We start from the raw sequence: 11,906 nt of genomic DNA on the forward strand, positions 1-11,906 counted from the left end.
GGTGAATATTTTGCTTTGCTGCATTTAATGAGAATGTAGCTTTTAGTTTGAAATTGGTGTGCAGGGCAGAACAAAGTAAAGGAGAGAAACCGTAAACCATGTAAAAAGCCATTAATACAATATTAAGAACCTACATCAAGACCAGGACATGTAATGCTGTCAAATAAAGGTAGCATGATGGAACGATGCAGTGAGAGTGAAGGGTGATGGAAAAGGTATTATGTCAAGGTTAAATATGCATTAGGTTTAATGAGCAAGTTACGTGAATATTGTAACTTCAGTAATAAAGGTATTCATGTTAAAACAGTGCGCTTTTTCAGGCTCTACAGTTCATACTTTTATTTTACATTTTGTGAGCAGAATTGTCGTTACCGGGGGTATCATTTTTTCAGTACTTATCTCTAGTCTCTCGCCTACGAGCCAGGTACACAGAGGGCAAGTTGATTGATTGTGGGGTTTCAGTGCACTGAAGCCACATGTGGGCTATGAGGTACGCTGTAGCAGGGGGAGGCTTGGGATTAATTTTACCTGCCGCGGTGGCTCAGTGGCTAAGGCGTTGCGCTGCTGAGCACGAGGGCGCGGGTTCGATTCTCGGCCGCAGGGGCCGCTTTTCTGATGGAGGCAAAAAGCAAAAACGCCCGTGTGTACGAGATTTCGGCGCACGTTAAAGATCCCCAGGTGGTCAAAATTAATCCGGAGCCCTCCACTACAGTGCGCCTCATCACCTGCGTTGCATCGGCGCGTTAAACCCTACAATCAATCAATCAATTAATTTTGATCACCTAAGGATATTTTATGTGTGCGGACATTTTGACACACAGCTGTTTTTTGCTTTTCGTCTTCATCTGAAAAGCGGCCACTCTGGCTGGGATAGGGCATAGGGCGTAATACAGCAGCAAACGTTTTCTGTACGTATTTAATTCCTCTGGTAGTGTCTAGATGTCCTCCTGAAAATTCCCTGCATAGTTCTCAGGTCACAGCTCTATAACCTGTACAGCTAAGTTTTTTTACAATAGTGCATAGACCACTTACAACGTATATTGTGGGATTCACAAAAATACACAAACTATGTGCAAATCGAACCACTCGTGAAACCTACCTTTGAAGCATTTTATTTACCCTTACCTGAACCGAGTGCCACTCAAAAACAAACATTGTGCTTATTTCAAAAGTTTGTCTTCACAGCAGGCTACGCAGGAAAGTAGGAGAGAATTGGTAGCTGTGTGGAAAAAGTCGCATGGTTTTTTCATGCACATTGGAGGCCACTGGCAACTGCATCATAGCAACAGCACTGCAGGCTGACCCGTCAAGGCACTACGTCTCTGAGCCGCCCAGCCAGTACCCAGTGGTCAGCCGAAGGAGACAAAGCAGACAGCAGTGGCAAAAGAGATTGTGGAAAGAGTAGCATGTGCGTGCAAAACATTAGCAAAAAGGGGCGACCTGCAAGAATAGCATAGCGGCTTCACCTAAACACGACGTCACAGCCTGTCCTAAGCTTTCCTTTCCTCCATGCAGCAGGCACTGCTGCATGAAGTTTCAAAATGCTGAACGGGGCTTAGCTTTTTATATATATTCATTTATAGAAGTGTATCTGCAGTGTATTGATGTTTGGAAGTCCATGCACCATAGCACCAAAAGCCTGGCTAGTACCGTGGGTGCACCATGATCAGAACACAATCTTTTACTTTCTTCTTTTTCTTTCTTCCCCCCCCCTCCCCCGAGGTGTAGGGTAAGGTTGGAGTTGCCATGCGGCATAAAGTGAAATGTGTGAATTAAAGCATTGCCTCTTTTTTTTTTCTGTGGTGTAGCTTGAGGAGAGGAGCGTGTGTACTGTGTCAGATGACTGGTTCCTCTTTTTTTTTCTTCTCACCAATCAAATGCCTTGCCAGCTGCTCCACTCACAATGGGTGCCTACAGAAAATGTATTATATTCCAGGCGAGCACCTCTTAATTAAACAACGTACAGATGCATTTATTGCTACAGCAGGTGATTTAGCAGTCACTAAAACCCCCGTGTTATATCTCGTTACACATTGAAAGTCACTGGTGTGCAGTGGAGTAAGCTCGAATGAACATTACCCTTGATTTCTGTGTCACACCAATGTTAAAGGCTGTATTAACAACACAGATTTTCCTGTACCCATGCCTAGATTGAAGAACTCTCTAGCCAGGGCGGCTCAACAGCGGCAGTTTGTGCAAGGCGCCTGCTGAAGTTGCTGTTGGCAGACAGCTTAGCCATGGAGTTTTCATGGTTTGGCAAGAAGGGGAAACACTCCTTTTCCCAGCTGCGACTGGCACCTTGCATTGTGTGTAAGTTGATGTCTTCATGTTATTACAGACATCAAATTCTTTCACCAGACAATGTATAGTGCCCCAATTTCTATTGTCAGTCACATACTGTGCCAATGTCAGCTGTGTTGACAACCGGCAGCTTATTACTTTTTTTTGCTAGAAGAGGTATTAAATTTGTCTGAGCCTTTGTAGCACAGAATTGTTACCCCCTTTCCGACTGTTATGGCCTGCAACCATTTTGGCAGTTTCGGGCACCACGTTAAAGATCCCCAGGTGCTCAAAATTATTCTGGAGCTCTACACTACGGCGGGCCTCATTGCACATTAAAGCCTGCAGTCAAATCAATCAATCAATCAATCTGATCTTGAGAATGGATTCAAGCAACTAGTTTAATATCGTGAATTTCTGTAGTCATTTTTTTAGACGGCTCAATTTTTTAGGTGGGTGTTATTGCCTTGGTAGACTTCTAGAATTTGGAGGTTCATCTAGTTTAAGCACTTTAGGCTTTAGAAGCACGCAATTTATTGCAACCTAGATGCAGTCATTGTGTGTACAGCAACTGACGTATTTTGCACTGAGCGCGCTACTGAATGTAAAAGAACTTTTTTAGAGGGACCATGAAGACAAAATACACGTTTTGTCCAACAGGAAAACTGGCATCAAGTTGGATACCAATTTATATCAAACTTCGAGGAAATTGCGATGTTAATGGGAACAGAAGAGCTGGTGGGAACTCCCCAGCCACTCTCCAGCGATTTCGTTGTGACGTCAGGGAATTGTGTTTGTGCAATAGGGGCCAGCCCAAGCCAGCACCAAGGCACATTACTGCGCATTAGACTGGGGCCGGTTTGAGCTAGTCAATTAAATAATAATGGGCAGTTAACACACTCGTATGTTCCTAATGCACCCCCCCCTCCCCCCCCACTCGCCTTACGCTAACTTCGTGTAGCCCAAAATTTAAAAGTTCTTCAATATTTCTTGCATTTTGTCTTTTCAAAAAGGTGTATTGTGGCTGAAATAGAACTGAATGGGTCACTGGAGACTAGTTCTTGTAAATAGAACGAATCTCAGGGTTCATGGCCCTTTTAAAAGTGTGGCGACACTGTGGCCATGCGGTCAATTTGTGGTTTTGATCTGAGAAATTTCCAGGGCTATGTTTCAACTGTAAGTGAAGATTTTGATGTTGCTGTGGCACTAATGAGAACTAATGTATCTTTTTGCACAGCTGCTGTGAAGTCTTCGCATGGTGCAACTGACTTTGAAGTTGAAGCAGCTATACGGGAATGGCTGCGTCATGCTCCTGCCAGGCACAGGCTTGCGTCAGTAAAGGTAACAATTTTAGCTCTACTAGCCAAGGGTTCTTTTGCGGCTTGCAGGACAATAAATTCCCAACGCAGCAAAGGGAAAGGGGGTGCGGAGGGTTTCACTCACGGAGCACACTGTAGATGAGGCGGCGAATTTACCCAGCATTCCCGCGCAGAGGTGGCTGGCATGGCTTTGTATGGTTTTGTCATCTGCTTAACTGACCGTTATTTTGGGCCTGTTTTCGTGCAGCTTTGCGTCCATTGCACACTTCCTTTGCACGGCTTGAATAACTTGTTCGACAGCACCTCCTGGGTAATCTTTACACGACTGAATTAAGTGGTCGTACGGCAAAGATGCATTAAGGATTGGTTTGCAGGGTGAAAAACGAAATGTAGAGGCCACATACAGACATCTGGCGCTATAAAAACACCACCTTTTGCGCACTGCTTGCCACGAATGGGAGAATAGGACTGTGTATTCTCTATTGCTGAATACCAATTTGGTTGTGTTCTAAGAGGTAGTACGAAAGGCAAAAGGAGCAACTGGTTCTGATAAATAGAGGATATAAAAGTTTCCTCAGCTTTCTCGCTATTCTCAAACTTAATAAAAGAACTGTTGTTTACATCGGTATAAATGGAAATCACTAAGCCCACATGCCGAATTGTTTCGGTGTGTGTGCTTGTTGTGTACAGTGGTGTAGGCTCTAGCTAGCGCTTCAGGATAGCTAGGTTCCGCTGTCTCACCCTTCGAAAGACGCTCCTATCCGTCTTCTTTCTCCCGACTCACGGCCAGGCTACAGCGGTGGCGTCCGCCGCTGTAGCCCGCCCTTGGCCGATGCTGCTGCTGAGTTCGGGACACCACCTTAAAAAATTTCGAGTAATGGCTGGCAGAATGTCTGGTTTCACTCTTTGTAGAGCCACGTGTGTGAGTTCAAGTGACGTGAGATGGGCAATTGTTTTGGGTGTCGTTTAAAGCTTTGCTTTACAACCACCTTCACACCGTGGACTGGAGCCATTTTTTTCTCCCAGCACATTTCCACCATCGACCAGATTTAGGGAGAATCCCGAAGGTGGAGTAAGTTTCTGCAAAGGAAAGTTTGACATCCACCTCAATGCAGCGTACGGCTACAAGGGAAAGCTATACAGATTCCTCAGAAACATCGCAGTTGAAGAAAAATTCATCCTGTTCCAGGATGTGAACTTGGAACCACCGCTTCACCGGAGCAGTTGCTCTACCAACTAAGCTAACCAGGGAGGCTAGTTGTTTGTAGCATAGAGTTTCTCAATATCACCTAGAGCAGAAAGTGTCGCTGCGATCGCACTCCGCCATGGGAATTGTGAGTATAGTGTGCGAATCGGATTGGCACCAAGTGGCTAGTACAAAGGGCTATGGATAAGGCTTCTCGGCTCTGAAGTGCTTGTTAGTTCTGTTTTGCGGTGTGCTTTTCTGTTTTTGGGATGCCAATTTCTGGCATTCAATGGCTATCACAGATATGTCTAAATAACAGCGTGATTAGCACTCAACGCATGCTCGCGTTAGCGGCGAGCTTCTTAAGATGAAGGGTGACCACATGCTGTGACGGCGATAAGCGATGCCAAAAATGCAACTCAAAAGGTACAACAGCAGAGTGTACTGGGTGACAGCGACAAGCGAAAAAAAATTAATACACTGCCGCCAATGTCCTCTGTCGTCGTTGCTCGTCGCTACAGTTCACTGTATCACCGCTGCCGCTCGCTCGTGGGCTGCTTCTGGACGGCTAAAAGCGAACGAAGGTCCCAGCGGCCTGTTATATGCCGCTTAATACTGCTTGCCGACGCCGCCGCCCACACTACAGCCACTAAATAAGCTACTCTAGCCCACACTATCCGTTTTCTGCACACATTCAGTTATGATTTTCGCATCGCTCGTCGCCGCCGCTGCGTTTACTTACCCCTGGAAGCATGCGCTGCCTTGGCCAGGTTCAATGAGGCAACATACATAGTTACTCGACAAGCCAGTATTTATTTGCCATTTAAAGCGTTCATTCAATTTCCTAATGCTTTGCGCGCGTGCTTGAAGACTCACTTGTGGTAATAGGCTCCGCCTATGAGTTTATTTATATCTGCTTGGACAAAACAAATACGACGTGATTACATAATTCTTGCATCTCTATGTTGCATCTGCTTCACCTGCCAAAACACATAGCATACGATAATAATACTGTATTGAGAGGAAGCAAGAACACAGTTTAAAACAATCTAAACAATTTTTTTAGCTAAATCTTTGATATTACAAAAAATCATAGCAAACCTTACCCAGTTTGAAGTATGTAATATATTTAAAAATAAATCTGGAACGGCCCGCTGTATCTGGTGGCGTCAGCCGAAGGCAGCACTTCTGCTTTTTTTTTTCTTCATAACCCCCAAATTTGTTTTGAAACATAAGCCCTCTAACACAGTGTCTTATACAAAATAAAATTTGTTAACAGCGGCACTTTTGGCAGCAATTTTTTAAACAAAAACTCAATTGGAGTAGCCCCAAAGTCTTTGCCGGCCATGCCACACCGAACTTCCGGCCGAACTACACACTATGGCGGCACTAGAGTGAACTAGAATAGGGGAGTGGCCCGAGCGGGCTGAGACAGCGTTGCTTTCGGCGTGCCGCGCGCCGTCGACCACCGCTAGGATGGCTAGGGGCGCTGGTGCGCGGTCTTGTAGCTAGTCAGCCGCGCCCGCGCTGTCGCCGCGGCCTTCAGACTGGACGAAACGTGGAAGGCAGTGGGTGCACGTGTGTTCGGTGAAATCGGGTGCGTTCTGACGTGTTTTTTCTAAACAGTGAGACAGTGTATTTCGTCAAGGACTGGCATGTGAGTTTATGATAGCTTCCTTGACATTTTGAGTGTGGTGTTGGCTAAGCAGCAGTGCGAACTTGGGTGCAGTGATCATTGTAAGGCTGTTGCGGCAGAGGTGAGCGCGTTTTACCTCGCGACCCGCATTCACTTCTACATCAAAAGCATCAACAGAAGCAATTAAAAAAGACGGCAATCTGCAAAGTATGCTAAACTATAGGCAAATGCTCGTACAACTGCACAAAAGTGCGAAATAAACTGTGCCCCAACACTAAAATGTAATCTGTTCTATCTCCTTCACGTAATGTATAATATTTATATTGCAACCGGGTTTGAAACAAAGTGAAGCTGTGCCATTAGCTGTACACAACTTTGCTTAACATGTAACATGGCATAGTTGATAGATTTGTTAGTTAACATTAGTTACTATTCTTTTTTGATAGTAATTATAACAAGAAAAAACCACAAAATAATTTGTCTTTTGCCATGATAGCCCCTCTGATCTCTGAAAAATGGTGTACTCCTTACCATATTCCGTTTTTGTGCTATGCGGTGGGTCTAAACTTCTTTTTAGGAGATGGGGGTGGGTGTCAACATGCTTATTTGCGCACATGCGCTGAATAATACATCAGAATTGACTGCGACACCTAGGCTAAAAAGTTTGACACTCTTAAATGCTGCTATGCGAGCAATGATGTGTTTTTAGAACTGCGATGCTCTTCTCTGTGTAGGGACTGAACACCTGCCAGTTCGGGAAAACTAAGTAATTATCTCTCGTCAGGCGTGTTGCCTAACAGCGTGTTGCAGAGAACACAGGTGACAGTTCATTGACATTCAGGAGCGCCCGCGCCAGATATAAAGCTCGAGGTGAATCAAAATCGCGGATAGCGGATCGAACTAAGGTGGCTGCAACCAGAATAGCTCACCACATCGAGGCCGCAGTTCTCGTGAACAGCCTAGAGCAGCAGTAAGTAAAGCAAAAGTTGCGTGTGGCCGCTTAGAATCTTGCTTAGCTTCTGAATGTCTTTGAAAGCAAAAAGAGAACGCGAGAAGATTGCAGTGCATGGCCAGACGCGTAGTCTCACTGCGCTAGACCAGCTGCGAAAGGGCGCAGTCGCGCCACCTGGCAATGTCGACGCCAACCGGAGTGGCTCGGCGCTGCCGCTCGGGACACTCCCTTATTCTAGTACACTCTAGGCGGCACTCATGTAGGCGTGAGCGCCTTCGCCGAATCACGTTGACGCTAGCGCCAGATTTCACTCTAGGTGAGTTAGTGAGAAACTATGGTTTGTAGCGCGAGAACGAATTAATCAACAACTTGAAGTGACATCACTTCGAGCTGTTGATCAATTCGTTCTCTGTCTACAAATGACTAGCCTGTTCGTTAGCTCAGTTGGTAGAGCAACTGCTCCATTCAAGCAGTGGTCCCAAGTTCACATCCTGGACCAGGATGAATTTTTCTTCAACTGCGAAGTTTCTGAGGAATCTGTATAGCTTTCCCTTGTAGCCGTACGCTGCATTGAGGTGGATGTCAAACTTTCTTGCTGTGTGATCGTAGCTCTAGCTATCACGGGCACAACTAAAATTACATGTTTATAGTGTATCCCCGATTATGTGCCTTTTCGGTGCTACTAGGGCCACCTTTAGTGAGGTAAAGACCTGAATCATTCAGTTTGTTGGGGATACATGCGCTTGCCTTGGATTCGGAGGGGCCCATGTCCAATGAATGCCTGCAGCCATTTGTAACCAATTATTTTAAAATCAATTGCTTTACTTTCTTTTGTGGCATTCCTTGTGCCTGCCATCTCTTGGCCACGGTGACGCCAGATTTTCGGCATTTTTTATTGCTTCTGTCGCATAAAAAAAGAAGCAATGGCAACAGAGGTGCACTGGGAGGAATGACAGTGAGAACCCATGAAAGAAAGAAAAGGGGAAGAAAAAACGTGATGTGGCCTGAAGAAGAGCATAGAGGGCACTGATATCATGGGGTGAGATGTCAAATGTTTATTTATTTATTTGTTTATTTATTTATTTATAAGATACTGCTGTCCGTAGACCAAGCAGGTTGGCAAGTACAAAGTGTGTTACATTCAAAACAAAGCATTGAATGAAGGATACAAATTTACAAAACGGTAATTAAACAAACCTGAGAAAAAAAAGAGAGAAAAAAACCACAAGAACAAGAGAACATGTCTTGACAGAAAAAAACGCGGTCTGGCCATGGCTAATTGGCTTAGCCCAGCAACCTTCCCCCCGGACAAAAGCATTCCGGTATTTTGTTGCATCCATGGTATTTTCTGCAGCTCTCACAAGCAAGTGTGTTGTGAAATACACATCTTCAGATTTTTTTTTTTTGCTGAGGGATTGTGCGCAGTAGCATAGTACGTAGGTAAAGGAAGTACCTTTGATTAGAAGTATTTAGAAACACCTAGGGATGTTCCAGCATATCTGAATAAAGAGGTACTTAGAGCTATTATGGGATCTATTGAGATCCAGTACAATTACAAAAAAAAAACAGGCAAGTGATTTTAAGACCTCATTATTAGGCCGTATTGGAAATTTCTGTACTCATATACTTAAATTAGGTGGGGGCAGGAAACTTTGCCTCCACTGCGAGGTGACGCCTCGTGTTCACTTAAAAATAGCACTACACTAACTTTGCAAAACTTTACGAGCTTTGTAAAGCTAGCTAGTAAAGCTGTAGCTCAAGCTTTACAAAGGGCCCAGTGAAGCGCATATATAAACTATGTTTAGCTTTGTATCTCTACCCCCCGAGGTTTCTTTCATGCCCATTTGTGTCAACAGAAAACTGCCACGAACAAATAAAAGAAGTTATTGGCATCACCAGGAAACGAACCTGGGATGAATAGAAAAATGTAGAGAGAGCCCGTTGTGCTCGGCACCCACCGAGCACATCTGTGGCTTCCCCTGCCTTCTTGCTTAATGTCATGTGAGAGCATCATGCGACATCTCATGCCGCTGTACACTGCCCATGGCACATGTACAGCTGTGTGCGGGCCTTGTGCATACGCCAAGTGTGAGTAAAAATTGGAGGAAGCTCACGTGAGCTGTGATTAAGTGCATGTCACTTGTCTCTGGTTTCACTTGTAGAGCCACGTGTGTGAATTCAAGTGACGTCGCATGGGTACTCATGTGGGTGTCATTTGCAGCTTTGCTTTACCTTCAGAGGTTGGATTGGCACGCACTTTTTTTCTGGAAGGTTACAATTGTCAGGAACTCCTTGTAAACATTTGATGGGGAGGGACCCTGGTGTACTAGGATTTTGGGGGCACACCTGAGTGCTTCCCCTCACGATAACAGCTTTGCGTAGTGTGATTACACTTTCTGTGGGTCGGTAAGACGTCTGCTATTGTAATTCTGCAAGGGATAATTATTGCTAACGCTGCAAAGAAATGAGTGCTCTTAAATATGTTGCATTCATTTTAGAAACGGGCCATTTGTTTTACTTTCACACTTCAGACACAAGCTGCAGTGTGACAGCCCAAGCCAAGACTGCCCGAGCAAAGACTGCCCAAGCCAAGACTGCCCAAGCCAAGACTGCCCAAGCCAAGACTGCCCAAGCCAAGACTGCCCAAGCCAAGGCAGCCCAAGCCAAGGCAGCCCAAGCAAAGACAGCCCAAGCAAAGACAGCCCAAGACAACCCACCTTTGTATACATTTGTTTTCATGGTGCCCTAAACAATTCACTTGAGTGGAATTATTTAGTCACGTAAATTTGTGCTCTTTTTGTAATCACCGCTCACTCATTGCTATATATCACCTTTTTCTACTCTTCCCCATCATAAACAAGGTGGAATTTTGTTGTATAAATTTGGAGTGTACTCGTAACCACCATTCAATCATTTGTGTTTCTCAGCTTTTTTGTGTTATAGTTCCACAATCATTTCTCTGTTATTTAAGGTCACAGCTGTTCTTCTAACCATCATTCAATCACTCTGTGCTTCGAAGCTTTTTTTTTTTTGTTTTCTTGTTTTCAAACATTTCACTAGGTGTGAATTTTTAGTCGTGTAAATTTCTCTGGTATCTACCATTCGATCATTTCTGTGTGCGCATTTTTTTCTTGCATTGTTTTTGCAGCATTCTACTTTGTGTGAAATATTGAAGTCGTGTAACTTTTTACTGTACTCCCAACCACGATTCAATCATTTGTGTGTTTATAAGCTTTTTTAAATTGTTTTATTGGTCTCCTACCAATTTACAAGGTGTAAATTATTTAAAGCGTAAATTTCTGTTGTTCCAATAGTAACCACCATTTAATCATTTCTGTGCTTCCAAGCATTTTTAATGTTTTATTGTTCCTCAATCATATTACTAGGTGTTATGTTCATGTCGTAACTGAGTTTCCACATTTTTTCTTTGTTCCCAAAGTATATCACTTTGTGTGAAGTATTGAAGTAGTGTAACTTTGTGCTGAATTCCTAACCACTACTCAATAATTTCTTTGTTTCCAAAGTTGTTTTGTTGTCCTGCTAGTTCACTAGGTGTAAATTATTTAGTCACGTAAATTTATACTGCCCTTGTAACCACCGTACAATCATTTCTGTATATACAAGTTTTTTCTAGTGTTCATAACCATTTCCCTAGATGCGAGTTTATTTGAAGTCACTTATATTATCTGGCACTCACAATTACCACTCAATCACTTTGTTTCGTACCTGCTATTGCTTTATTGCTTCTCATTTTTTTTCACTAGCTGTGAATTATTTAGAGTTACATTAATTTGTCTTGCTCTTGTGACCATGTACCATTCAATCATTTGTGTCGTTCCACATACTTTTTTTGCTTTGTTTTCTAACCATTTCACTTAGTGTGAGATATTTTAAGTTACATAACTGTCTTGTTTTTTTAACCTGGGTTGATGTTTGCTTTCTTTCCTATTTTTTGGCAATCTGTGTGTGACTTATTTAATGTCATGCAAATGTGTGTTATTCTTGTTATAAAATCTGTACCCTTTAAGCCAAGGCAGATATATATATAGCATCAAAACTGGTTGTGTTGCAAAACCATATTGCATAATTTTGAGGTAAATATTTTACCTGAACTGTTTTGTTTTATGTGTACTTTAAAAGCTTTCTTTTGGCCGAGCTTTACAGCTAGCTTGGCAAGACCATCATTATAATTAGTTTCTAATTGTTTCTCTGATAGTTCATTTACAGAAGGCCAGTGCAGCCGTGCTGTGTGGTCCGAACCTGGAATGCGATGACACTAGGTTCCCTTAGTGTCAAGGGCACTTGTGCTGATCAGAGCTGGTTTGCCGTTACTTGGTGCCACTTGTTTTCGATGCAACATTTCTTGTTTGGAGCTGTGATTTGTGTGCTTCTGCAAGGAGTTTATGTCAGCTTAGCTCTTCACATGAGACTTCAAGTAGTATGCAACACTTCGAAAGTGTAATCACATTATTCTAGTAACCAGGCACCAAGTAACAATAAACAGTGCTGAATGAAGGCATGTATTTGAAGCAC

General features: G+C 43.5%; 1 protein-coding gene across 1 annotated transcript in view; it reads left to right on the forward strand.

Annotated features, from left to right (window-relative positions):
* The window catches only part of LOC144167907 (uncharacterized), a 32,237-nt gene extending 20,741 nt beyond the window's left edge, over positions 1-11,496 (forward strand). Inside the window, exons 10-12 of the mRNA XM_077697040.1 lie at positions 2,151-2,310; positions 3,518-3,621; positions 9,905-11,496. Of these exons, the coding sequence (XP_077553166.1) occupies positions 2,151-2,310; positions 3,518-3,621; positions 9,905-9,922 (282 nt within the window). The 3' untranslated portion in view covers positions 9,923-11,496. The remainder of the gene's footprint in view (positions 1-2,150; positions 2,311-3,517; positions 3,622-9,904) is intronic.
* Positions 11,497-11,906: the final 410 nt, after the last annotated feature.

The sequence above is a fragment of the Haemaphysalis longicornis genome, unplaced genomic scaffold (assembly GCF_048455015.1).
Source record: "Haemaphysalis longicornis isolate Haplotype H1 unplaced genomic scaffold, Haemaphysalis longicornis Haplotype H1 scaffold_2, whole genome shotgun sequence".
In the NCBI taxonomy this organism is placed as follows: Eukaryota; Metazoa; Arthropoda; class Arachnida; order Ixodida; family Ixodidae; genus Haemaphysalis; species Haemaphysalis longicornis.